General features: G+C 36.3%; 4 protein-coding genes and 1 long non-coding RNA gene across 17 annotated transcripts; 3 read left to right on the forward strand and 2 right to left on the reverse strand.

Moving 5' to 3' along the window:
* Positions 1 to 16: 16 nt before the first annotated feature.
* LOC107266770 (putative homeodomain transcription factor 1) lies at positions 17 to 6,403 on the forward strand. Of its 2 annotated transcripts, none has more exons than XM_015737601.2 (17): positions 17 to 576; positions 662 to 801; positions 885 to 1,099; positions 1,173 to 1,353; positions 1,465 to 1,601; positions 1,691 to 1,799; positions 1,879 to 2,286; positions 3,525 to 3,589; positions 4,077 to 4,294; positions 4,387 to 4,520; positions 4,586 to 4,898; positions 4,980 to 5,208; positions 5,274 to 5,369; positions 5,441 to 5,584; positions 5,754 to 5,849; positions 5,948 to 6,134; positions 6,205 to 6,403. In XM_015737601.2, the coding sequence occupies exons 1-16, from the start codon at positions 551 to 553 to the stop codon at positions 6,095 to 6,097; spliced, it is 2,661 nt and encodes an 886-aa protein (XP_015593087.1). In that variant the 5' UTR covers positions 17 to 550; the 3' UTR covers positions 6,098 to 6,134; positions 6,205 to 6,403. The 2 variants fall into 2 exon arrangements, with proteins under 2 accessions (XP_015593087.1, XP_015593085.1); XM_015737599.2 differs by having other exon boundaries at positions 5,948 to 6,105.
* Positions 6,132 to 7,844, reverse strand: LOC107266779. Its single transcript, XR_001537483.2, has 2 exons — positions 7,728 to 7,844; positions 6,132 to 7,650 (listed from the first exon to the last, which is right to left on the reverse strand). It is a non-coding gene; the product is annotated as an uncharacterized LOC107266779 (long non-coding RNA).
* A 74-nt stretch (positions 7,845 to 7,918) lies between these two features.
* Positions 7,919 to 13,755, forward strand: LOC107266775 (lysophospholipid acyltransferase 1). Of its 11 annotated transcripts, XM_015737611.2 has the most exons (12): positions 7,956 to 8,067; positions 8,174 to 8,225; positions 11,192 to 11,337; positions 11,653 to 11,730; positions 11,809 to 11,900; positions 11,996 to 12,107; positions 12,183 to 12,318; positions 12,385 to 12,535; positions 12,630 to 12,835; positions 12,902 to 13,099; positions 13,200 to 13,351; positions 13,451 to 13,755. In XM_015737611.2, exons 1-12 carry the CDS (start codon positions 8,012 to 8,014, stop codon positions 13,599 to 13,601), a joined length of 1,530 nt encoding a protein of 509 aa, XP_015593097.1. In that variant the 5' UTR covers positions 7,956 to 8,011; the 3' UTR covers positions 13,602 to 13,755. The 11 variants fall into 11 exon arrangements, with proteins under 11 accessions (XP_015593103.1, XP_015593100.1, XP_015593098.1 ...); XM_015737617.2 differs by lacking the exon at positions 8,174 to 8,225 and having other exon boundaries at positions 7,919 to 8,067; XM_015737612.2 differs by having other exon boundaries at positions 7,936 to 8,067; positions 8,216 to 8,225; positions 11,192 to 11,333; positions 11,996 to 12,318.
* Positions 13,756 to 14,869: 1,114 nt separating this feature from the next.
* Positions 14,870 to 21,089, forward strand: LOC107266911 (chaoptin). Of its 2 annotated transcripts, XM_015737934.2 has the most exons (18): positions 14,870 to 15,029; positions 15,191 to 15,479; positions 15,688 to 15,858; positions 15,940 to 16,415; positions 16,506 to 16,725; positions 16,831 to 17,141; positions 17,221 to 17,445; positions 17,516 to 17,737; positions 17,812 to 17,980; positions 18,145 to 18,392; positions 18,485 to 18,769; positions 18,863 to 19,057; positions 19,348 to 19,374; positions 19,459 to 19,743; positions 19,821 to 19,946; positions 20,011 to 20,124; positions 20,191 to 20,426; positions 20,506 to 21,089. In XM_015737934.2, exons 1-18 carry the CDS (start codon positions 15,027 to 15,029, stop codon positions 20,807 to 20,809), a joined length of 3,906 nt encoding a protein of 1,301 aa, XP_015593420.1. In that variant the 5' UTR covers positions 14,870 to 15,026; the 3' UTR covers positions 20,810 to 21,089. The 2 variants fall into 2 exon arrangements, with proteins under 2 accessions (XP_015593420.1, XP_015593421.1); XM_015737935.2 differs by lacking the exon at positions 19,348 to 19,374.
* Positions 21,090 to 21,309: 220 nt separating this feature from the next.
* On the reverse strand, positions 21,310 to 22,750 carry LOC107266913. Its single transcript, XM_025084042.1, has 4 exons — positions 22,609 to 22,750; positions 21,912 to 22,233; positions 21,649 to 21,854; positions 21,310 to 21,582 (listed from the first exon to the last, which is right to left on the reverse strand). Exons 1-4 carry the CDS (start codon positions 22,705 to 22,707, stop codon positions 21,373 to 21,375), a joined length of 837 nt encoding a protein of 278 aa, XP_024939810.1. The 5' UTR covers positions 22,708 to 22,750; the 3' UTR covers positions 21,310 to 21,372.
* Positions 22,751 to 22,791: the final 41 nt, after the last annotated feature.

Genomic DNA, 22,791 nt, shown 5'->3' on the forward strand with positions numbered 1-22,791 from the left:
CAACTGATTACAAGTTTGCGCCGTCTGCGCCAACAACTGTTACAAGTTTTAAGATTACGCGATAGCGGTTCAAATATTATTATATTATTTATGAATTAGTATTTATTTGATTTTTATAGTGCCTTTTCTTCTGAATCAGAAATTCTTAATTGTTCTATTCGTAGAAAAAGAGTGCCATGTCGGGTATCAAGATGTCAAGTCATTGACGAGCTGTACGTTATATTATGTGCTGTTCAGTACGTTTGAGCAAGTTTGTAATTTCTTCTTGTATTAATCGCTGATGGCTAAAGGACACTGTCGCAAGTCGAATTATTCTAAGTAATGAAATTTTCGACGTATCCTGACATAAAATATTCTCTGAACAGTAGCTTCGCTACCATCGAACGTTGGAAATTATTCAACCCGTATAGGGACGTGAGCTTACTTGTGCTCGTCAGAAATTTGTGTCAGCTGCTTTTTAATCTATTATTGTTGGACATTGTGTCTGTGAAATTATTGCCCTTCTTAGGCTCTCAATTTTTACATCGTTCTTACATATTTGGTATTAGATATGGGACTGAATGAACTAGTATACTGGTGAGTAATATACCATATTTTTATAATACTTGTTGATAGTTTAAATTAGGGGATGACACTGTTATTTCTTTTTACATTCATCTAGGTATCAAAAAAAGATTGGGACGTATGATAAGCAGCAATGGGAGAAAACAGTGGAACAACGTATTCTGGGAGGATTCACTCATATTCCCATGCGCACTGCAAGACTGAAGACAGAACTCATTGATGTTGATCTTGTGAGAGGTATATTTGATTCTATCAAACGTTACTAGATATTGTTTTTGATATCTTATGTTTAATCGTTCTGTGTTAAATCGTGTGTATAGGATCATCTTTCCCAAAAGCTAAACCAAAACATGGGTTAACTACAGTAGCTCGTTTAGCTGTCCAACGATTGCTCCTACTTCCTCTACACAGTCGTTGGTGGATTCAGCAGACAAGTCCTCGTGTTTTTGTTCTTTTTCTACTATTATATAGCTTGCAGCTCCTTAATATTGGCATCTACTTCAATAATATCATCAAAGAAAGCGATGAATCCAATGTACGAGATCATTATTTGATCATATAATAATTCTAGTGATAATTGACAATAACAATTCACTTCAATTCTATAGATTGTGTCAACTTCTGAGGTATTGATACCGGTGTTCATGATGCTGACACTATGTACAGTCCATTCTCAAATCGTATCGACAAATTCTGGTCCTTCTATGAACAATGTTCATAATAATCTCAATGTCGGCCGCTCTTGCCGTGGACGATGTCACTTAGGCAAGAGACCCAGGCGGAAGCTAAGTATGCAGTCATTACACTATTTTACAGCAATGTTTTTGAAGAACCGCTTGATATAATACAGGCTTGATTATTGTAACAATTTCAAAATAATCAAACGATTTCTATGTTCAGGGGTAAATGATGAATCAAAATCTTCCCAAGATACTGCATCAGAAAAAGCTAGTTCGGTTAGCGGTGACGTGCCACCTTCCGTAAGATTTGCTAAAAAAGTTACAATTGAGAGTTCCAGTGTTTTGGGTTCAAGACAGGTACAATTTTTGTTTCCTTTTTTTTTCTCACATATACATATAATCCATGGTAAAAATGTAATAAGGTTAAGCAATAAAACTCTTTTTAGCGAAATCACAATGTTCAGCAAAAACCTGGCGGTGTCGTCCAAGGTGATGACGGTTCATCCGCAAATGCGATGTCTCCTGTAGACGTTTCGGCAGGTGAAGAAAAGTCAGGTACCGTAAAAAGAACTGCTATAATATTTATAAATTCATTGTATTTAGGTATTCTTCTACACATTGTTTGAAATTGCAGATAATGTTGTGGAGGAGAATTCTAATAAACCAGTAGTTGTTCATCAAGATGATGACGGCTTTGAAAGCCTCAATGGAAACGTGTCAAGCGACAATGATAGAGTGACTGCTGCAATTGTTGCTACTACCGCTATTGCCGCTACGCCTACTACTTCTGCTACTACCATCGTTGCTGATACTGCTACTAGTACTACTATTATTACTACTACTACTGCTACTGCTACTGATACTACTACTACTGCTACTACTACTACTCCTACTACTACTACTACTACTACTGGTGGTGCATCTAGGTCGCCAGTGGATGAGCACAATGAAGATAATAACACAGACAGAGCAACCCGCCACGAGAAACACAGCAGCTGGCTTGATGAACTTAAAAACGAAGAAAGTTCGTCAAAGTTCTCAGGTTCGTATGCATGTGGTTATCATGTTACGTTTGGTATGCTTTTATCCCAAATTTTTTTTTTATGGGCGTGAAATAAATGATGAGTACATCGAATAAAAGTATCCCAAATAATAAAAATATAAAGAAAATCTGTTACGACCGTTAGAAATCAAGAATTATAGGAAACAACAGTACAGCATATCATTTGGAAGCTAGTGCCAGACATTATACAACAATGTCAATAACATCACATGTAAATGTTATCGATAATATCTGATCAAAAGTTGCGCGTCTTTTCGCCGCACCATTACCATCCTTCGCATTGCGAATTTATGTCCCCGTAACATTGGCATGTATACATATAGTAGGTCCACGAGTTCGGTGTGGTTTTTTGACAGATCGAAAACTATGAAATCCCTAGCCCGCAACATGTGCTTTCATGAGGCCTGCACTAGTAATTTCTTCTAAAAGCATGTCATGCTTTAATTTATACTTTTACTCTTGTATAGTAAGAAGAATAAGATATAATTACACACCAAACTGCTGCATAATTGTTTGATATAATGAAATTGCGGTATTAATATTACGAAAATATTTTCTACTAGTAATGTTGGCAGTAATAGAATGACTGCAAAGAAAATCCAGTGCCGTCTCTGGCCGTGGTAGCCATATGACACATGTATGTTCCATGTTCATGAATGCATATAATTTCGTCCACAGCATGAAGTAGTAACTTTAAAGAAATGGTTTCTAATAAAAATATGATTAGTATATCATAGAATATGTAGGAGAAAGTTTCTAGGAAACAAAATTTTTTAGATCTTTAAGGAACCCTTTTCTAATACGTCAATGTTCTAAAATGAAGTGCAGTAGCACATTTTATTGCGCCCGTTAAAGTAGTGTGTGTACAAATTTATGAAATCAAATATATGATCACTTTATTTACAGATGTGAATTAATAATAAAACTTAAACATTTATTTCAATTACTTTGACAGACTGACGATAAGAAATTTAACTCTACGTATACTTTTTGATCACCTCGCGTGTTGTTTAAAATCATAGATCGACCCGTATTTGCGAGGGTAGGGGACGGAGGCTTGAACGCGTAGTAAAACCATTCAAGTAACTAGGGACTATTTTCGCATGCTGCCAATCGCCTACACTGAACTCGTGGATATACTATACATTTGTACAATTATATACATATACATATATTCCAATGGATAAAAAAATTATGGTTTTCCACTTTCCACGCAGCACCCGTTGCCTTGAGGAAAAGCGGAAATTATTCGGATAGCGAGGGAGACGCACGGAATGGTTCGGTATGTGAATTTATCGGCTCCACAAAACATGCGATTAATTCATTAATTGAGACAAGTTTATCCATATTGCCCCATGATGTGACGGGATTTCGTATCGCGTTAGGATGACACTACTCTAGCGTTGTTATCCTCGTCATCATAATCGAGATAACGTAGTCGTAATCGATGTCACCGTCTTCATCGTTATCGTCATGGTCGATCTTCATCATCGGCATTGATATAGAAAGTACTGTAAGTAGGAAATCGAACGAAGATCTCGTTTTTGTCATGATGTGAGTGTATTACTCGTTGTCGCGAAGGTAGGTAAAATAGGTAATTCTTAAGACTCCAATCAAGGTACAACGACCGGAAAGCATTCTCAATATAAAGGAACATTTAGAAAAAAATGACTCCAAATAACTGGAATAGAAATACAAAACTATGATAGAATTTGGATCACGTATCGTTGCGTTATTTTGCAACCTCTGGAAAAGTACACTCGTTTAAGGACTGTGAAGGATCAGCTAATGCTGCGGTGCTAGATCGTGGGACTGCTGGAAATGAGGTTGATATGGTCGGGGTGTCCACGTCGAACACTAGGAAGCTTTGCGAGAGTGAAGAGGAGGGCGAGTGCGAGGATGCTGCGATACACCATCTCACAGAAGCCACAACTTCCGCTACTGAATGGATGGGAGTAACAACGAATAGCGACGAATGCAGCTACAGGTGCAATAAGGACGATGGTAGTCCATGTAGATTCCATTAAGGATCCCTGAGTCATGCTAATGTCGATGACGATACTTATTTTTATGATTTAGTTCCGAGCTGGAGGAATCTGAATCTCATAGCGAGGGCAACATAAATACAGAGTTCGTCGAACATCCGTTCTCGTGGGAATTTGAACTGCCACCGTCGATTCTGTTGAGTCAAAGTTGCGCACCTTCGGATCGTGGTTAGTAAACGTTTGAATAATAAGCTCTTAAGGAGCTGGATCAGAATTCTTTGCTTTATTTTTAGTCTCATGTACCATATGGACACGACGTGACATAATGAAGGCAGAACTCTCGGTGCTGGATATCAGCTCAGCCATTATTGCCAGGGTGGAATCGATGCCTGAGAGTATGGATTATTTTTATGGAGGATTACTGCTCTCTCTAATACTGACCCTGATACCTTCTATGAGACGTCTTAGTGATCATTTTGGCAGCGATGCTGTCAGCAACGTCACCAGCACATTCATCTATGGGGATCTTCTTACACAGGCTGGTTTGGATACTTATACGGATGCTCTTTGTAGAATAATGGATGCAGCTGTTGGCAAGACACTCTGGTAAGCCTGACTAATTATGATTATAATGAGAATGATCATAGGCTAGTACCGATTTAATAGAACTGTCAATTTCCTCATTAGGGAGCGTACAATTGTTCTGGTATCTGCCTTCGAAAGACTCACACTTTCCTGCATACTTTTCTTCTTGCTGGCCGTTGCTGAGCGAACCTTTAAACAAAGATTATTGTATGCCAAGTTATTCTCACATCTGACATCATCGAGACGCGCTCGAAAATCTGACCTACCTCATTTCCGTTTGAACAAAGTTCGCAACATTAAAACGTGGCTGAGCGTTAGGTCCTATTTGAAAGTATGATATTTAAATATCCATTGTCCACTTGGCACATTCAGTTTGTTCACTTGGCCTCATTACAGAGACGAGGCCCCCAACGATCCGTCGACGTAATAGTATCAGCAGTTTTCATAGTTACCCTCATACTATTGTCCTTCGTTAGCTTGGAACTGATTAAGGTATGGATTTTGATTTTAGTTAGTATTGTTTTTGTAAATTGTTTAGTTAACCATTGGCAATTTAATTTTAGGACCTGGAAAGTCTTCACTCACGATACAATATAGAAGCGCTCTTTTGGAGCTTTGCACTTGGAATATTTATTTTACGATTCATGACGTTAGGCACCAAGATCAACAAGAAATATAGAAATCTTTCGGTTTTAATAACCGAACAGGTAAGATAGGACTAGTTATCACGGAAGTATATGTCGAGTTGTATAGTTTTTATAAAATATATTTTTTGAAATAACTATCCTCTAATGTCTTTCAGTAGATTCTATTATTTACGATTAGTGTCTTTTTCTTTTCATCTAAATAGTTTTGATTGATCACTTTTACTTCCAGATTAATCTTTATCTACAAATAGAACAGAAACCGCACAAAAAGGAGGAGCTTATGGTAGCGAATTGTGTATTAAAATTGGCAGCCGATCTATTGAAGGTTAGTATATAAGCAAAGATCTGTAATTTACCATAATTATGATAAAAGATGTATTCATTCATCAATTCATATATAATTGATTTTCAATGTTATTTCAGGAGTTAGAAAGTCCCTTCAAAATATCTGGACTGTCAGCCAATCCATATTTGTACACAATTACCAAAGTTGTACTGCTCTCTGCCTTGTCAGGAGTTTTGTCCGAGTTACTTGGTTTTAAACTCAAGTTACACAAGATTAAGATTAAGTAGAACAAACGGTAATTTGAGTGAGATTAACAGTGTATAGGTAACATATGCTATATTGTGCTAAACAAACAAATTATCGTACACTATTGTAATTATCATTCCTATTACAGTCTTGTGATATAACACGCACTCAGAAACAAAATAAAGTGGACTGAGACGCATTAAGAGCTTCTAGAATGAATGATGGACTGTTCCCACTGATGCCATTGTTGCTGCTACGCTACTGTTCTTGTTATTGTTGTAACTATCGTCCTATCTTCACGATTAGATGACTGTAAATACTTGTAATAAAACAATATCCATACGAAAGAGAAATTTTTTCATTGCACCTGACCCTGTGCTACTGTATAAGCTTTGCATTGCCGAATCTTTACACTGCCAAGTACCGGATGGTGAGAAATACTCATGCAGAGCTTATTGAGGAATGTTTTTTAATTTGTGTCCAAGTAATTTTTGGCAAAATAACGTTGGCTACAGTAAAGGCCGCTTACTTAGTTTTGTTCTAAAGTATTAGCTGTTGGGGAAAAAACTTAAAATAGAATGAAATTATTCTTATGAATTCAAAAAAGAAATACGGCGAATCTGAAGATAATAGTATTTATAAGTATGAAACGTAAGAGTGACTGCTTACAGCGCCTCTACCCGTATACTAATATTTTTAAATTAGAAAAATAACACGTGTGCTTATAATATGAAGTTTTAGGTACAGTGCTTCTATAATTAGACGTAGAAAGATTTTAGAGTCAAGGACATATGGAATATGTTACAATTGATCTAATATCACATTTCAATATCCGTTAACTCCGTGTAATCCATATGTGCATGCGATACGAACCACATAAAAATATTCATCTTACCATGAGTGGTTGATAAAAGGGTAAACCAAGAATATCAGGAATGATATACATGGAACTATCTTAATATACATATATACACGTGTGAACTCTTCTGGAAATAACCCTTGCATCATACAGTTCTGAAGAGTCTGGAAGCGTAAGTTGATAACGCCGATTTATTGCGCCTTAGAGTGAATTATTCATTTTCCAATAAATTAACATTAAAAGGGCGATCGTTATGCGGATACACCTTATAAATATGTTATTTTTACGATTTACCGGCAGGACAGTTACTTGGTACAACTTTCTGTTGCAGAATTTTTTTACTTTTAGGCTGTCAGACATGGTCTGACAGATCGACGATTTTCATTGCAAGGTGAAGATGTATTATTTCCTCCGGTTCCCTGAACTGCAGTATGATGAGCTAAAGTTAATATGGTTCCAGAAAAATATTGGTATGTTATCTGCAAGATTCATCTCTCAAAGTTAGTTATCTTTATTACGTCTAAATCACTTGAAGCTTTGTCGGCCTTGACTTCCAATGCATTTGACTGATTCTACTGTGAACAGTTATTCAAGCAGGGCCGGAGAGCATCGTTATTTTTTCCGAACACACCAAAAGGTTCACACCAACGGTCAATGGTATTGGTCGGAATAGAATGGACATTCAAGCCAAGAGATCCTACAGCGTTAGGACCCGAGGCATGTTCAGGAACGTATCTAAAATAGTCGGATCCCCCGTTCATGCATGAATGTTATAAAGAACAATAAAATATATATAATATAAAATAATATACCACATCGTCATATCACAAGATACGAAGAATAAACAGAAAATTGATACTTGTTCAGAATTTATGTATTGTTCACTCGTTCATCGTATGAAATAGATTTATTACGCATATGGAGCGGCTTCCAACTGTTTGGTATTGCCGTCACTTTCCAGCGTTGGCTGATTCACGTACCGTGAAGTAGGGGCACTCTGATGCAAAGACACAGCAGTGAATGTCGAGCGGCGACTATCTTTCAGTACCGTGAGAGTCGACAGCGGAAATGGCTGCGTACGGGGACGAATATTACGATGGCTTTCGAATTTTCGTGTGGTTGGCGGACATTGTTGGTCTTCCGATCGATCAGGTGAGTCAGGATATAATTGCAGACAATAAACTCAATGCAACTCACCTGAGACTTTAGATCTGTTCAGCTCGATGAAAACGAGCTGTTTCTTTTGGACTTTTGACAGAAGCGTCTTGTTGGTACTAACGTTAAGCCTGGCATTTTATAGCATCTACCCGGTACGTCGTTCCTATTTCGGATGTACAAGAAATTCCAGGAATATTAAGTCTGTACTTGATAAATTATACTTCGGGACTCTTATTGACATTGATTATTATCATTTTGTTATTTGCGTTTGGCATGAATATTAATACGAATATTGCATTAGTCGTTTAGAAGCCAGAGAATTTTTTCTGTAGAGGAATGATACCGTTATAATCTGTCATGTAAGAGCTGTCACTGTTAACCGACATGGTGAAATTATTTAATCATTAGGTGCCGTTCATTAGAATGAGAAAAACATTTGTTATATTGCTACAAGGAATTCTTGTTCGACGACCTAAAAATAACGATGAAGCAGCGAATCCAGACGCGTTTCTGCCTTCGTTGCATTGCGTTGCGTCGCTTTGGTATGTTCGATTGGGCATCTACTTTTACCGTTGTAAATCGTCATAGAAACGTCATCATCTTTGGCACTTACTCTCCTTATTTATAATGATTGCTTTATTTCTTTATGTTCGATTGCTGCTAATGAAACAATTTTAAATGTCTTGAATGTTATGCTGCGACGTATTAAACATGGTCTTAAAATGAATGTAAGTAGTTGCGTGGGCCGCGCGCACATTACAGAAAAGAACGATTTCGAATACTCGCATCCTTGCCGCGCTTGCGGTTAATATGTTTGATTAGCATTAGCAATTATGCGAAGTATTATAAATTACAATAGTATTAGAGTATTACCCACACAGCACACTATATTTCGAAAACATTACAACAATATTCCAATATTTCATTGCGACAGCAATGTTATTGATGTCTTTATGTCAAATATTGCACAATATTTCAGGGCAATATAATAAATAAAACTTTCTGATATATTGCTGAAATATGTGACAAGAGTCCCTAACCAGACTCGAAGTATCCGAGCGAACACTAGTTCGCTGCCGCGTCGCTAGGTGGCCAAGGCAACTCACATGAAAAAACGTAGGACCGGGTAAATAATTAATCCGTCGATTATTCGGTTTTCGTCTTCGCCGTCGATGTATACCTTTGTATTCTGCATGTAAAAATTACATGTGAAATTATTGCATTTGTATAGAGTATTTAGAAATACAACCGAGGTAATATTTAAGGAGGTATAGGCAACCTGCTCAAAGAAACCCACGATACATTGCTGGCATTGGAATTTATTCTCAGTTATCTATCTGTTATATTTTATTAATATTATGCATTGATATTTCCGAAATATTGACCGGCAATATTATAGCAATATTATGATTGCAACGTGCTGAGCGGACATTGCAAAGTTCCTGCAACATTCCAGAAATATTTAAACAATTTTCAATATATTTCCGGTAATATTGCATTATTTCAAGAGAAACTTTTGGCAATGTTGACACAATATTTCTGTGCTGTGTAAGTAGGTAATGGTGTATCAGATGATATTGCTTTATTATCGACACTTATAATCATGACTCAGACGTAGCACGTGAAGAATATTGACTTACGAGGAATGAATATTATTAAGGACAGGCAATGTTGACAATTATGCATTGATATTTCCGAAATATTGACCGGCAATATTATAGCAATATTATGATTGCAACGTGCTGAGCGGACATTGCAAAGTTCCTGCAACATTCCAGAAATATTTAAACAATTTTCAATATATTTCCGGTAATATTGCATTATTTCAAGAGAAACTTTTGGCAATGTTGACACAATATTTCTGTGCTGTGTAAGTAGGTAATGGTGTATCAGATGATATTGCTTTATTATCGACACTTATAATCATGACTCAGACGTAGCACGTGAAGAATATTGACTTACGAGGAATGAATATTATTAAGGACAGTATTATATAATTAAATTAAGCGCGTGACAACGATTTTATGAGATTTAAGAGATAAACGAAGCTAATAATATTATAAGAATTTCTTTAGATTAAAAATTTTAAGCGAATAGATCCAGAATTAAATAACATTAAATGTTATTAGTAGTGTACGTATTTACCAGTGCAACTATGAATCAATGTGTGAGTCGACAAATTTTGCTTTTGCACCATTATCATATTAAGCGCAGTGCTGACTTTGCTGATTTTTTCGTTCACGCCATCCTACACTACCAAACCGTGACCGCTTCGGTCATCGGTGATCGACGCGGCCTGAACGGAAAGTTTATTACAGGTCACCGATCACCGATACGGTGCATAACGCGTTAAGGAGACTGGAAAATACTTTCTTAAAGTTCGTATGTTATATAATAATACATTCTTATGCAGATTTCTGCAGGATTCACTGTTATTTGCATAATACTTTTATGCAGAATGATTGACAAATAAAGGTGTGAGTTGCATGCATTTTCTTGACGTGAAAGATATTTGTGCTAATATTTTGCATGTATCTTTATTTCTTTAATTCGTCAATTAGTCTTTATGAAAATGTCATTTTAGTAAATATCGAACTTACACAAATCTGTTTACACTTTAGTTGGATAAAGATAATGCATCAGTGCTGGGTAATTTATGATTGTTTTAATTGAAAATTCAAGATGACCATTTGCACATGACAATCACCTCAACGAAAACATGTACTTATGATGTAAAATATTTTAAATGTTTATATTCCATATAAAATAGCCTATCAGAATTGCACTTTGCAATTTTATAAATGCTAAATGATTTTAAAAAAAAAATTTACATGTATTGATAACTTGTCATAATCAACATGAATGCACTCAGGCACGGTTTATATGTTACTATTTAACATAAACTGCTACTATGGTGCTCGTGCATGGCTGCGTCGTATATAGATAGGCACATGGTATAAAGATTAAAATTGAAATATATTTTAGCCTGCATTGCAATTCGTTATAATGATTATTTAATATTATTATTTTTTACATACTTCTAATCCCACCCGAAATCAATAGTATTTATTTTTATGCGTTAGTAGTTGCCAAAGTTTCAATTGATGATTTTTTGTAGATGAATTTCTTGATAACGCAATTTGCTGCATTGGGCCTGGCCAGTATATTGAGAACCTCACTAAGTCCCAACGTTGTTACACCTGCAATTCGCCATGCTTTTGGACTCATCGTAGGTCTTGCCTTTGGATACTTCTGTTTCGGCAAGTAAGCCAATACTTTCCCTGCGTTCAGGGCGTGTTTAATTCGTAAGCATAAGTATTAAGGATATTGTGCGATGATTGACGTATTTCGCTTTTTTTTTTTTTTTTTTTTTTTTTTTTTTTTTTTTTTTTTTTTTTTTTTTTTTTTTTTTTTTTTTTTTTTTTTTTTTTTTTTTTTTTTTTTTTTTTTTTTTTTTTTTTTTTTTTTTTTTTTTTTTTTTTTTTTTTTTTTTTTTTTTAATTATGATGTCTGTAATCTTGTTGATATTTATTCTGCATGTGACATACGAATGTCATATGTAACATAATATCGTTGCAGACAGGCAGTGCATCTGGCTGGATTACCAGCGCTATGTTACATTGTGATGCGTACGCAAGACCCCAAAATTATGCAAAGGTATCTGAATATTCGTTTCGAAGGTTTTAATTTTAATCATTTTCATTTAAATTAATTTTGAAATTTTCCATTCTTTAGGATGGTACTTGCTGTTGCACTGTTCTACCTTTCCTGCATACATTTTCACCGTCAACTCTATGATTATGGATCCTATACACTTGATATCACTGGTATGATTTGTAGTGTCTTTAGTAGTGTAATATCAATATTTCGTTGTTTAATACCGATAGACTTATTTTCTAATTGAATTTTTAAATATTAACAGGACCTCTGATGGTAATCACACAAAAAGTAACTAGTCTGGCTTTCAACGTACACGACGGCTTTACACGTCGCGATGACGAATTAACACCATCTCAACGTTACTATGCCATTCGGTATGTTCTATTTCCGTTTAAGACATCATCATCGTTAAGGTTGTATATACCAGGCGCAACTCTTCTTCGTTTTAGAAAGCTACCAACGGCTTTGGAATACTTCAGCTACGTCTTCCACTTCCAAGCACTGATGGCGGGACCGATTATATTCTATAGAGATTACATAGATTTCATACACGGAAGTAAAATACGTGGTGCAAAATCTCTCACGGTAAAAAATCATTTATATGAATAATTTTCGAGAATGTTCACATTGAAACAAATATGAATCCTTCAGGGTTACCATGATGAAAGATCCGGTATGGGGCATGAAATCATTCTGGAGCCATCACCAGGATTGGTGGTGATAAAAAAAGTATTAGGGAGTTTGATGTGTGCCATTATTTTTGTCAACTTGATACCTTCGTTTCCTATTCAACGAATAAAAGGTTTGATCCTCGTATGAAATCTGCTTTTTTTATATTTTTTTCGTAGACGCCATTTCAAAGAAACAGGTATAAATCAAATATGCATCTTTTTCAGATGATGAGTTTCTAGAGAAGAGTTCATTCTTATACAAATTCTGGTATTTGATGATAGCCACAATGTTAGTGCGTTTTAAGTATTATCATGCTTGGTTGTTTGCCGACGCTATTTGCAATGAGTCTGGTCTTGGGTTTAACGGATATGACGAGACTGGTAAACTAAAATGGGATCTCGTGTCAAACGTCGACGTTATTAAGTTTGAGGTAGAACTATTATTAATTAGGTTTATAAATATAATATATTCTTATATTCTGCTTTTCTCCCAATAGACATCTCTTAGTCTTAAGGATGCTATCGAGCAGTGGAACAAAGGTACCAACCGTTGGCTCCGGATGATTGTCTATGAGAGGGTCAAGAAAAATGGGACGATATTAACCTATGCGCTTTCTGCTATTTGGCACGGTTTTTATCCAGGATACTACCTCACATTTGCCAGTGGAGCATTATTTACCTTCGCTTCGCGCGCTGTAAGGACTAAAAAAATTATATTCATCAGTGTAATGGTTAATTTTTTATTTTTTTAGCTCATGAATATTTTTTGTTTATTTGTTTCTTACGTATATTCAGGTGCGTCGCAACGTTCGACCTCTCTTCCTAGGCACAAGGACTGCCAAGTTCTTCTATGACGTTTTGACTTTCATCGCGACCAGATTAGTCATGGCTTACTGTACGTTTAGCTTTATTCTCCTGGAGTTTATGCCCAGTATCAGACTGTACCTGTACGTATGAAATTATAGTGTCAATTTTCAACTGTATAATTAATTGTATGGAAAGGGAGCCGTTAATGATCTTTTTTACTTACGTTTTTTTTTTTACAGATCTTTGTACCTGGTTCCCCATATATTGGGATTAGTCGCGCTGGTTGTTCTTCCACGATTTATGAAACTTTTCTCAAGTTCAAACCGTGGAATGGAAACTCATGGTGTTACTCAAGAGACTCCTAATGGCCATGCGCATAAAATTTATTAATGCATAATCGGATATTCGGAATATTGTCAGTTCCTCTTGTCCTAAAACGCGGCTATTTTCGATATTTTTGATATAGTCGAATATTTTTATATAGACAAACATATTTTTCCATGAATACTTTTAATAAAAATAACCGTTATTTATCGTTGCAATATTTCGTGCCTGCTATTTGGTTAATTCCTATCAAATTTCCTTCATTTAAGTCGTACATGCAGTATTTCTAGCTTGATGTTAATCAGCCTTACTGCCATTACCGTTGTATTGGGTTATAAAATCTTTTTCAATTAACCTTAATTTTTTGCTACGATTTACAGGAGATATCTAAACGTTATTTCATGCGCATCCATGCATCCCCACGCGGAGAAGAATATTTACACGTTCCACACGCGCAACTAATTGACCCTGCAGTAGTTGCGCATGATGTTTGGGCGTTGTTGGTTGCTCGTGGGCTCTCAATTCACATTCCAGTAACTAGGTTTCCGCGGTGTTTTTCAGGGTTCTGAACACGAAATTAGTAAAAACTTTTATGTACAATTAAAAATTAATATTTATAGAATAAATATTTATAATAAAATATTGAAAAGACAGAGTCATCAGATTATAAAGTATTGTTGAAACTAAAAGAAAAACGATTGCTGTGGACTGTCAGTCCGTGACGTGACTATTAGCAGGTGGACACTTCATCCAATGACGTAATAGAAGTCTACATCATAAGAAAATCTATCAAAAATTCTAAATGCTCTCCTCGTGAACTCGATCAACGTTTCGATAAATACCACTACACGAATATTCTATACTATGTATATATGTATATATATGCGCAATAGTACCTAAAGAAGATACGATCAGTGACCTATGTAACTAATACCTGTAAATTCTCACAACTGTAACAAAACCGGATTGATGTAGTTCTATCCACTTGGCTCTAGATTGTAAGTCGAGCATGGAAGATTTAATAAAAGTGGGGAGCCCTTGCGCGAAGATAAATCCATCTTTACAAAATTATGAGTTTGGAAATATTTTAAAAATTAAAAATGTACCTAGTCACTTTGTATTATTTGAGAATTATGGTTTATGTTTGTAACGTCCTTCACTGTCATAGTTCATAAGTCAAGATCAGTGTTCTAGACATTTATAACATATCTACATCTATGAGAAATACCTGTACCATGGTTAGGTATATAATATATAATGGCTGCCTTCACCGGGGTTACTTCCATGCATACACCTAATAGAATATCGTCCGCATAATCGGGTAAAGTGAAGCAGCAAAACTACCTGCCTACTTCGGAAGCCCTATTTTACGGTCACTCGGGCACTTCGTAGCTGTAAAGACCACAAAATTGTGAATCAGTCTCGCGAATCAGTTGACACGCCTCGGTTCTAGCCGCAAGTTGCGGCACTCGCAACGTCACTTAAATAAAAATGGTAATACAATTTGTGCCAGGAGACGCTGGACTATTTTAGAATATATTGACAAGAGATAGGTCATAGATTATAGATACTCTAAGAGTGATTCCAGGGCTTGATATTTTGATTGTCAGACAACTGAACTTTTTTACTGAACTTACATCTTACTGAACTTTCAGAATTTGGGAACTTTCGTCAAGCTTGGCTACGTCATGTTGATTATTACCTTGATACTGATGTTTTGGGCGTCTATGGTCAGGATGCATGAGATCCCGGTTCAGTATCCACCCTGCTTCTTCAATCCTCTTTGTACCTGCTCCAAAGCCATACCTGACCTTGGTATTGTCACCTGCAATAATGTTCCAATGACGAGGATACCGCAACCCATCAATTCTTCTAAGATCTTTATGTTGCAACTGGAGAACAATGGATTGCGTTCATTGCAGCCACAGTTTCTTCTAAATACAGGTATTTGCTGTTTCGGTATTAAGTTATGCGGTTTCTTTAGATAATCGTACCATAACGAGTTTCAGGTACGTACCTTCCGTAACAATTACGTGTAATGACAATTTTTTTATTTCTGATATAATGGGAATCAGCTAAGAAATAAAAAATTGTCATTGTAATTGAAATTTCCTTGTACCGTATGTTGTATGACACAGTTCTTTATACGTAGGTCTTTACAAGTTACAAATTAAGCACAATCCGCTGTCTGACATACCGGATGAAGCTTTTCTAGGGCTTGAGCGATCTCTCTGGGAACTTGAATTACCGTATAATGAACTCGTGCGGATACCTAGCAAGTCATTCCGTCATATGCAAAAGATACGACTTCTTGACCTGACAGGTAATGGTTTTTTTTTTATATTGTAGTATATAGTTGGGTGTACATTAATTAACGGGGATTGGTGATTTTTTTATCTTTTAGGAAATAAAATAACCAGCATCGCCCCGGACAATTGGCGGGGATTGGAAAGATCGTTATTGACTTTACTTCTTGCTGAGAATGCTATTGACAAACTTCCTGCGGATGCATTTGCCGGATTGACTTATTTGGAGACACTTGATCTGCGTGAAAATCATCTTAAGGAGATCGATCCTACTGTATTTCGAGATGGCATGGGACAGCTTAGTCATTTATATTTGAGTGACAATCAGCTTACGAATATTCCTTACACTCAGATTTCATCTCTGAAACGTATGAAGGTTCTTGATCTTAGTTATAATAGAATTTCGAAAATGATTCAGCCCCAGGTCGAAGCTGAGATACGTGGACTTCAAATATCTTTGGATGTTCTGAGACTGGATTATAATCAACTTGAAACTCTGCCGATGGGATCGTTTCAGCATTTTTTTAAAGTCAACAAAACATATTTTAATGGCAATCCATTGTCGGTTATTGAGGTGCAATTTTTTAACGGCTTTTATCGGTTTCCGATAACGGTTTTTTGTCCTTAGATAGTTATCTGTATCATTTTTTGTTATAATTTGCAGGAAGGTGCCTTCAGGGACTCGAGGATTCGCGAACTCTACTTTACCGACTGCGATCTCCTCGAAGTGAGCTCACCGGATTTTTCTGGATTGGAATCGTCGCTGGAGTCTCTTGATGTGTCTGGGAATAATATAACCGATCTCCCTACTAGATTGTTCCATGAATTTGATTTTCTGAGGACCCTGATCTTTCGGGAGAATCAGATTAATTCATTTGCACCAAGTATTTGATCTTTATTTCATATAGTGTTTATAAGATTGTGTTAATCGAATATAAAATAAATGTAAGATCATGACCGAGGGGTTCATTATTAATTAAATTTTACAGCTGAAGTATTCAACGGATTTCAGTATTCGTTATATAATTTGGATTTGAGTGGAAAGAAGAACAATCCTATGTCTCTTCAGGATTTAAGGCAAATGCGTAACTTACGATTTCTCGCAATCTCCCGTATGCCACAGTCAACGTTGTCGCCGGATGATTTTTTGGAATTCGGAATGGACATTAAGGAGTTGAAGATCACTCAAAGTAATTTGGACACCATAAAGGCACATGCGTTCATGCATGTTCGTGGAATAAAGTATTTAGATTTTTCTGAAAATGCTATATCCTCCATCGAAAATGACGCGTTTTCTGAGGTATTTAACAACTTTTTTTTATTCGTGGTACTTAAATATCAAACGCAGTGTAATTATTTTTTAACGTTTTTTTTTGTAGGTGGGACATTCCCTTCTTACATTAAAAATATCTTATGGTCTTGCAAGGTCCATTTCTGAATTGCCAAGTGGACCGCTCAAATCTCTTACGAATTTGCAACATTTGGATTTTAGTAATAATAAAATCCAAGCAATGCCTGACACGTGTTTCCATTTCTTAAAAAGAATAAGGCGCATCGAGTTGCAGGACAATGAAATAGAAAGCATACGTAAGGGTACGTTCCAGGTGGGTAACGTTACATTTTGTATAGAGTAAAAATTGTCATTTTTTAGTTTTAAATGCATTAATTTTACAGGGTGATATACATTCCTCCCTCGAGGAAATAGATCTCTCATTCAATCAAGTAAAGAATTTACAAGCACATACTTTTGTGGATCTGTCATTATTAACAATTATAAATTTGGGTGACAATGCTATAGCTAGAATCGAAAGGCGGGCTTTCATGAACATGAATCGCTTGAAGTACATTAATTTGCGTGGAAATAACATCAAAGATATCACCGACGAAGCTTTTCAGGTTAATTCATTAATCCAAATCAGTAATGAGATAATACAGGATTATATTATGTTTTTTTTCTTCCAATCTTTTAGAATTTGCCATACCTTGAATTTTTGGATCTGGCCTATAACGATCTCAATGAATTTGATTTCATGTCATTCGATCAAGTCGGTACTTTATCCTCTTTCAAAGTGAACGCTAGTTACAATAAAATTCCAAAATTATGGATTAACGTCACAACCTTTCCACCACCGACAAACGGTGAGTAATAAAGTACAGCCTTGAATAAATCAATGATTAATTATCGAGTTGATCCGATTAACCTCCTCTTGGCGATTGTCAACCGCGCATGCGCGAGTGCTTATAGTGGCTTAGATGCAGAGTCACAATAATGCACGTCAAGTAAACAACTATATTTGTTTCAGTTGGCGGCAACTTACAATCCAACATAAAAGTATTGGATTTGAGTCACAACAATATATCCGACATAATGAAGTATTACTTCAAACCTGTAGAATTTTCACTGACCCATCTTTATCTGTCGCATAACGAAATTGGCAACGTGACCCAAGGAGTTTTTGGAAATCTACATCACTTACAATGGCTTGATCTCAGTTACAATGATCTGGTGGAAGTGGAGTTTGATTGCTTTAGGAACACAAAGGACTTACAGGTCGAATGGCTTATTAAATTTATCCTTGTAAATCGAAAGAGATCAATTCGTTATATGAAATGATATAAATGAATGATCATTTTTAAACGCAGGTTCTCTTGTTATCATGGAACGAATTGTTAGATATACCGGCAGAGGCTCTGAGGCCTTTGAAAAAATTACGTATACTTGATCTATCTCATAATAAGTTACGTACATTGTCCGACAACATGTTCACTGATTCTGGAATCGAAAGCCTTGATCTCTCGCATAATCAATTTATGCGACTTCCTATAAAAATGATGTCGCTCTCAGCAGCCTCGACATTGTCGATCCTGGACATGTCGTGGAACGCACTTTCAGGTGTGCACAATACAGATGCTCTATTCAGATTAAGAGTAAGTAGAGTTGATTTTCCAAGTCGCATGACACGCATACAAAAATGACACATTCAATATGAATATAATTGTTTTTCAAAACAAAACGTACAGGGCCTCACGTGGCTGGATCTCTCATACAACAGATTGGTTAGACTCGACGATGGAGTCTTTTCTGATTTGCCTGAATTGACGTACTTGGATCTAAGTCACAACAAACAATTGGTCCTTGAACCACATGGGAGAACGTTCAACGGACTTGAAGATTCTCTTCTAACACTTGGACTTAGTAACATTTCTCTCTTGAGTGTAAGTGTTGGTTAATGACGTCACATTGACGAGTCTCCAGCAAGAGACTCAAAGGGAGGAGGCACATAAGAAACATATTCTCTTTAGAGCCGAACGGAAATGAAATCTTGCTGTCTTGCTAAGATTGAAAAATTAATTTTTTTTAAGGATTATTTGTTCTTAGTTGAATGTATCTATGGCCGTTGAAAAATGGACCCAGCAATTTTCAATTCTTCTCGGCTCTTATATCTTCCTTCACTTCCCGGCGTAAGAATTGCACGAATTTGTCAGCCTAACCAATAATTCCGTAGCGTCGATGTCGATGTCGATGCCGCGACGTACGTACCTTTGCTTACGTTCTATCCTCGTGGAGATATCTCAATTTTCATGTGTATTATTGACTGGACACTGAATTTCATCAGGTACCGGAACTGCCACTTCGTAGACTGAGGACACTCTATCTGGCAGACAATGAGCTTGCTTCAATACCGCCGGAAATGGCTTCGAATCTCACATCCTTGCACCATCTCGATCTCAGTCACAATGACTTGACCCTTGTGCCATTAATAACTCATACGCTACCAGAATTAAGGATTTTTGATATTAGCTACAACCCTATCACGGTCATCAGTAACACCAGCTTTTTGGGCCTTGCCGATAGCCTTATCGAATTGGACATAAGGGAACTTTCATTGTCTATTTTTGAAGTGGGTATTGACTATCTATTTATTCGTTATTAATGAATTATTTATATCCAACAAAAGTGCAATATATACTGTTTTAGGCTGGCGCCTTGTGCAAAGCTTCAAAACTTCGTACGCTACTTATATCAGCGTATACGGCAATAAAGAATTTTAATCTACCTAATATGCTCGAGTACAATTACGGACTACGTGACCTGCTAATTCATGTGAGTGTCCGTTATGCTTTGAAATTATATAGAAACATAAAGCAATCTTAATTTTTTTATTTAGGTTAAAAATTCGACCAATTTGGAAAAGGAGACGAAGGGACGTTTCCCATACAAGCTGTTCAATATTACTTTAACTGGCAAAGGCCTAGTTACTATACATAGCGATATACTAAGGGTTGGTATTTAGAAACAAAATACTATTTAATATACATTTTATACTACAATACACTTTTTTTTTAAGGGAATTCGAAATCCGCATCTTCACTTTGCTCTGTACAACACTAGCGTGATTACAATTCCGCGGGACATATTTGAACATGCAAGTTATGCACGTAACGTCACAGTACATCTCCAAGGCGGTAATGTAAGAACTATTGAGAATCCGTCATCCGGGCACAAACCAGGCGTACCAGGAAAGCGATTCCTGATGAGACTCCGTACCGCTGGAAGCTATCTGACCTGTGACTGTGACATTGGGTAAGATGACGAAGCGGTCTTTTCAAAATTTAATACTATAATAGAAGCAGCTCTTGATCTAAATTGGTTCTTATTTAAGCTGGATCGAAATGTGGCAACGTAAACACAGACAGTACTTGGAAGACAGATGCATCGGTTCTTATGGGTTATATGGCTCTTATAATTTTTATGGTGACTACGAACGCGAAGAAGTAAGCGATTTTAGTTGCTGGGACAACGGTTGGGATGATAATCTGCGCGAGACATTTTGTCTCAACAAAAACAACATGTCCGTCTCGCAAGCTCTGAAAGCAGACATCGAGTGTGGATGGGGTGGAGCCAGTTGTTTTAGTTTACCAAGTTTTCTCGGACTTCTTATTCTAACAGTGATTATGGTGATTTGAAAACATATCTAAGAAAAAATTGCCACGGCATAATTGGTTAGAGTGCAGACACTCATGCAGAGAACAATGTAAATTACGATCGATTCTTCATTAATTGCGGAGTCTGTTATCGTTTGATAATTAATGATAATAAGGATATTGTGATCACTCGTTTGTTCACTCTTGTTAGCATTTTCATGATTTCATACGATTTTAATGAAGGTGCGCGCAATACCGACAGAATTATATTTCGTTTTGTTCGATTACGTAATTCAAAACAAAGGAAACAATATGACAGGCATACTTGATATTTCGTTTTTAACGGTCAAACCGTTGTACCGTTGTGCGATAATATTCTTTCGTCTATAAGTCATTTCTCAAGACTGAGTCGTTCGACCTTTAAGATAGAATTTACGTCAAAAATCATCATCATCCTTATATCATTTTTTGGTATACCCACTATGACGAAACTGTTCAATCAGTATTGAGATACGTAGACGTCATATTAATATTAATGACAGTTTAAGTTAGCGGATATTTTATTTGTTCTGTCCTAGCCGGTGAACTTGTTCGCATTGTCCAGTTCAGCCGTACAGCATGATTTTAGTCAATATACCAAAAACCATTTGCACGATTGGCACGACGATAGAGCCGAAAATAAATACTAGACAAATATAAACGCTGATTAATTGCACTCCGAGGACAAAATACTTGATTAATATTTGACGACGATCGCTCGTGTTCAGAATACTTATTGCTCTGTCTAGTATAAAGCGCAATATGTGCAGGAAGACCTGAAACATCAACAGGTATGTGGCTCAGCTGTATTGTTGTATATCAATTATGAAATTTTTGTTCACCTCAGCAACAGGAGCTACATTCACTATGATATAGAACAATGCTAGAAGTGATCTGCCTGTCGCTTGACCCATGACCCTGACAAGAGCAGCAAATGAATATTCGCTACGCGGTGTTCCATAAGTTTCTTGATAATTTGCCAAATATTCCCTAACCTCATACAGTAGATTGCTGTTCTTTGATGCAGTAGCTTCAACTTGTGGACGTTCTGAAAAAGTGCTTAGATTATATTAAATAAAATAAGAAAGACAAATCTAAACTCTACCGGTCGATTCGGCTAAACAAGATGGCCAACAGGTACGACGATTTGAATCGGATAAACTGTACAGATTTTTTCGTTTATATTCATAACCGTATGAATTGATTGATGGCTGTAGCATAGCAATGTCCATTTCGGGTAGGCGTGAAGTTGTAGTCCAGCTGGTTGGAAGTCTTTCGCAATATTTCCAGTCGCCTGAATCTTCAGGTTCTTGACTGGTGTCTTTTGCAAATCCTATGGTCGTTATATCGTCCAACTTTAATTCTATTGGGCTTATATCTTCCATAACGATTTCTTTCTTGCTTTCGTAACTTTTGGGCGATGAAGTCTGCATGAAGTGAATAGTACCGCTTGAGTTTTTTTTCTCTGATGACTCACCACACGAATATGAAAGTATGACAAGGTGGGTAGTGCTCAGTGGAAAATCCCATTGGTAAAGGTATCTTTAGCATTAGTTATATAAATAAAGGTGCTTATCATCTTTTGGTCTATTGATTATAACGACGTCCAGGTCTATTTATTACTTAACTATTAGACTTGAGTCTGGAAGATTCTGTACTAAACAAGAGTAAACTTGTCATAAAAGTTAAAGTGTTGCACTTGATAGTTAACAGGTAAAATTGAATTGGCGTTGTTATGCGTATCGGAGTCAAAGTTTTAATTCAAATTGTCAATTGTAATTTCTGTCTCTATTGCGTGTTACCTGGTTTACTTCACTGATGTTAACCTGAGTAGAATTTTTGAAATTACTCATATCAAAAAGATACTCTAGAATGAATTTTCTTTTTTCGAAAACGCTCATCTTTGATGATCATGCAAAAACGTAATGTTTCTTGTACATTGATTGTATAAAAAAAGTCAAGTAACAAGTTAAAAGTAACAAATA

This window comes from Cephus cinctus, unplaced genomic scaffold (genome assembly GCF_000341935.2).
Source record: "Cephus cinctus unplaced genomic scaffold, Ccin1 Ccin1_scaffold0330, whole genome shotgun sequence".
NCBI classification, from domain to species: domain Eukaryota; kingdom Metazoa; phylum Arthropoda; class Insecta; order Hymenoptera; family Cephidae; genus Cephus; species Cephus cinctus.

Excerpts from the sequence above, each read along its gene's own strand:
- LOC107266770 (XM_015737601.2), top strand. The coding sequence starts at position 551 with ATGGGACTGAATGAACTAGTATACTG. Across the intron at positions 5,209-5,273 it reads GCGTTAGGTCCTATTTGAAA|AGACGAGGCCCCCAACGATC; the intron begins GTATGATATTTA and ends GCCTCATTACAG. Across the intron at positions 5,850-5,947 it reads TGGCAGCCGATCTATTGAAG|GAGTTAGAAAGTCCCTTCAA; the intron begins GTTAGTATATAA and ends ATGTTATTTCAG.
- LOC107266913 (XM_025084042.1), bottom strand. The coding sequence starts at position 22,707 with ATGAGCGTTTTCGAAAAAAGAAAATTCATTCTAGAGTATCTTTTTGAT. Across the intron at positions 22,234-22,608 it reads ACATCAGTGAAGTAAACCAG|ACTTCATCGCCCAAAAGTTA; the intron begins GTAACACGCAAT and ends CACTTCATGCAG. Across the intron at positions 21,583-21,648 it reads ATGTAGCTCCTGTTGCTGAG|GTCTTCCTGCACATATTGCG; the intron begins GTGAACAAAAAT and ends TTGATGTTTCAG.
- LOC107266775 (XM_015737610.2), top strand. The coding sequence starts at position 8,012 with ATGGCTTTCGAATTTTCGTGTGGTTGGCGGACATTGTTGGTCTTCCGA. Across the intron at positions 12,319-12,384 it reads GTGGTGCAAAATCTCTCACG|GGTTACCATGATGAAAGATC; the intron begins GTAAAAAATCAT and ends TGAATCCTTCAG. Across the intron at positions 13,100-13,199 it reads TTACCTTCGCTTCGCGCGCT|GTGCGTCGCAACGTTCGACC; the intron begins GTAAGGACTAAA and ends ACGTATATTCAG.
- LOC107266911 (XM_015737934.2), top strand. Across the intron at positions 15,480-15,687 it reads ACAGTTTCTTCTAAATACAG|GTCTTTACAAGTTACAAATT; the intron begins GTATTTGCTGTT and ends CTTTATACGTAG. Across the intron at positions 19,058-19,347 it reads GTAACATTTCTCTCTTGAGT|CGTCGATGTCGATGTCGATG; the intron begins GTAAGTGTTGGT and ends ATAATTCCGTAG.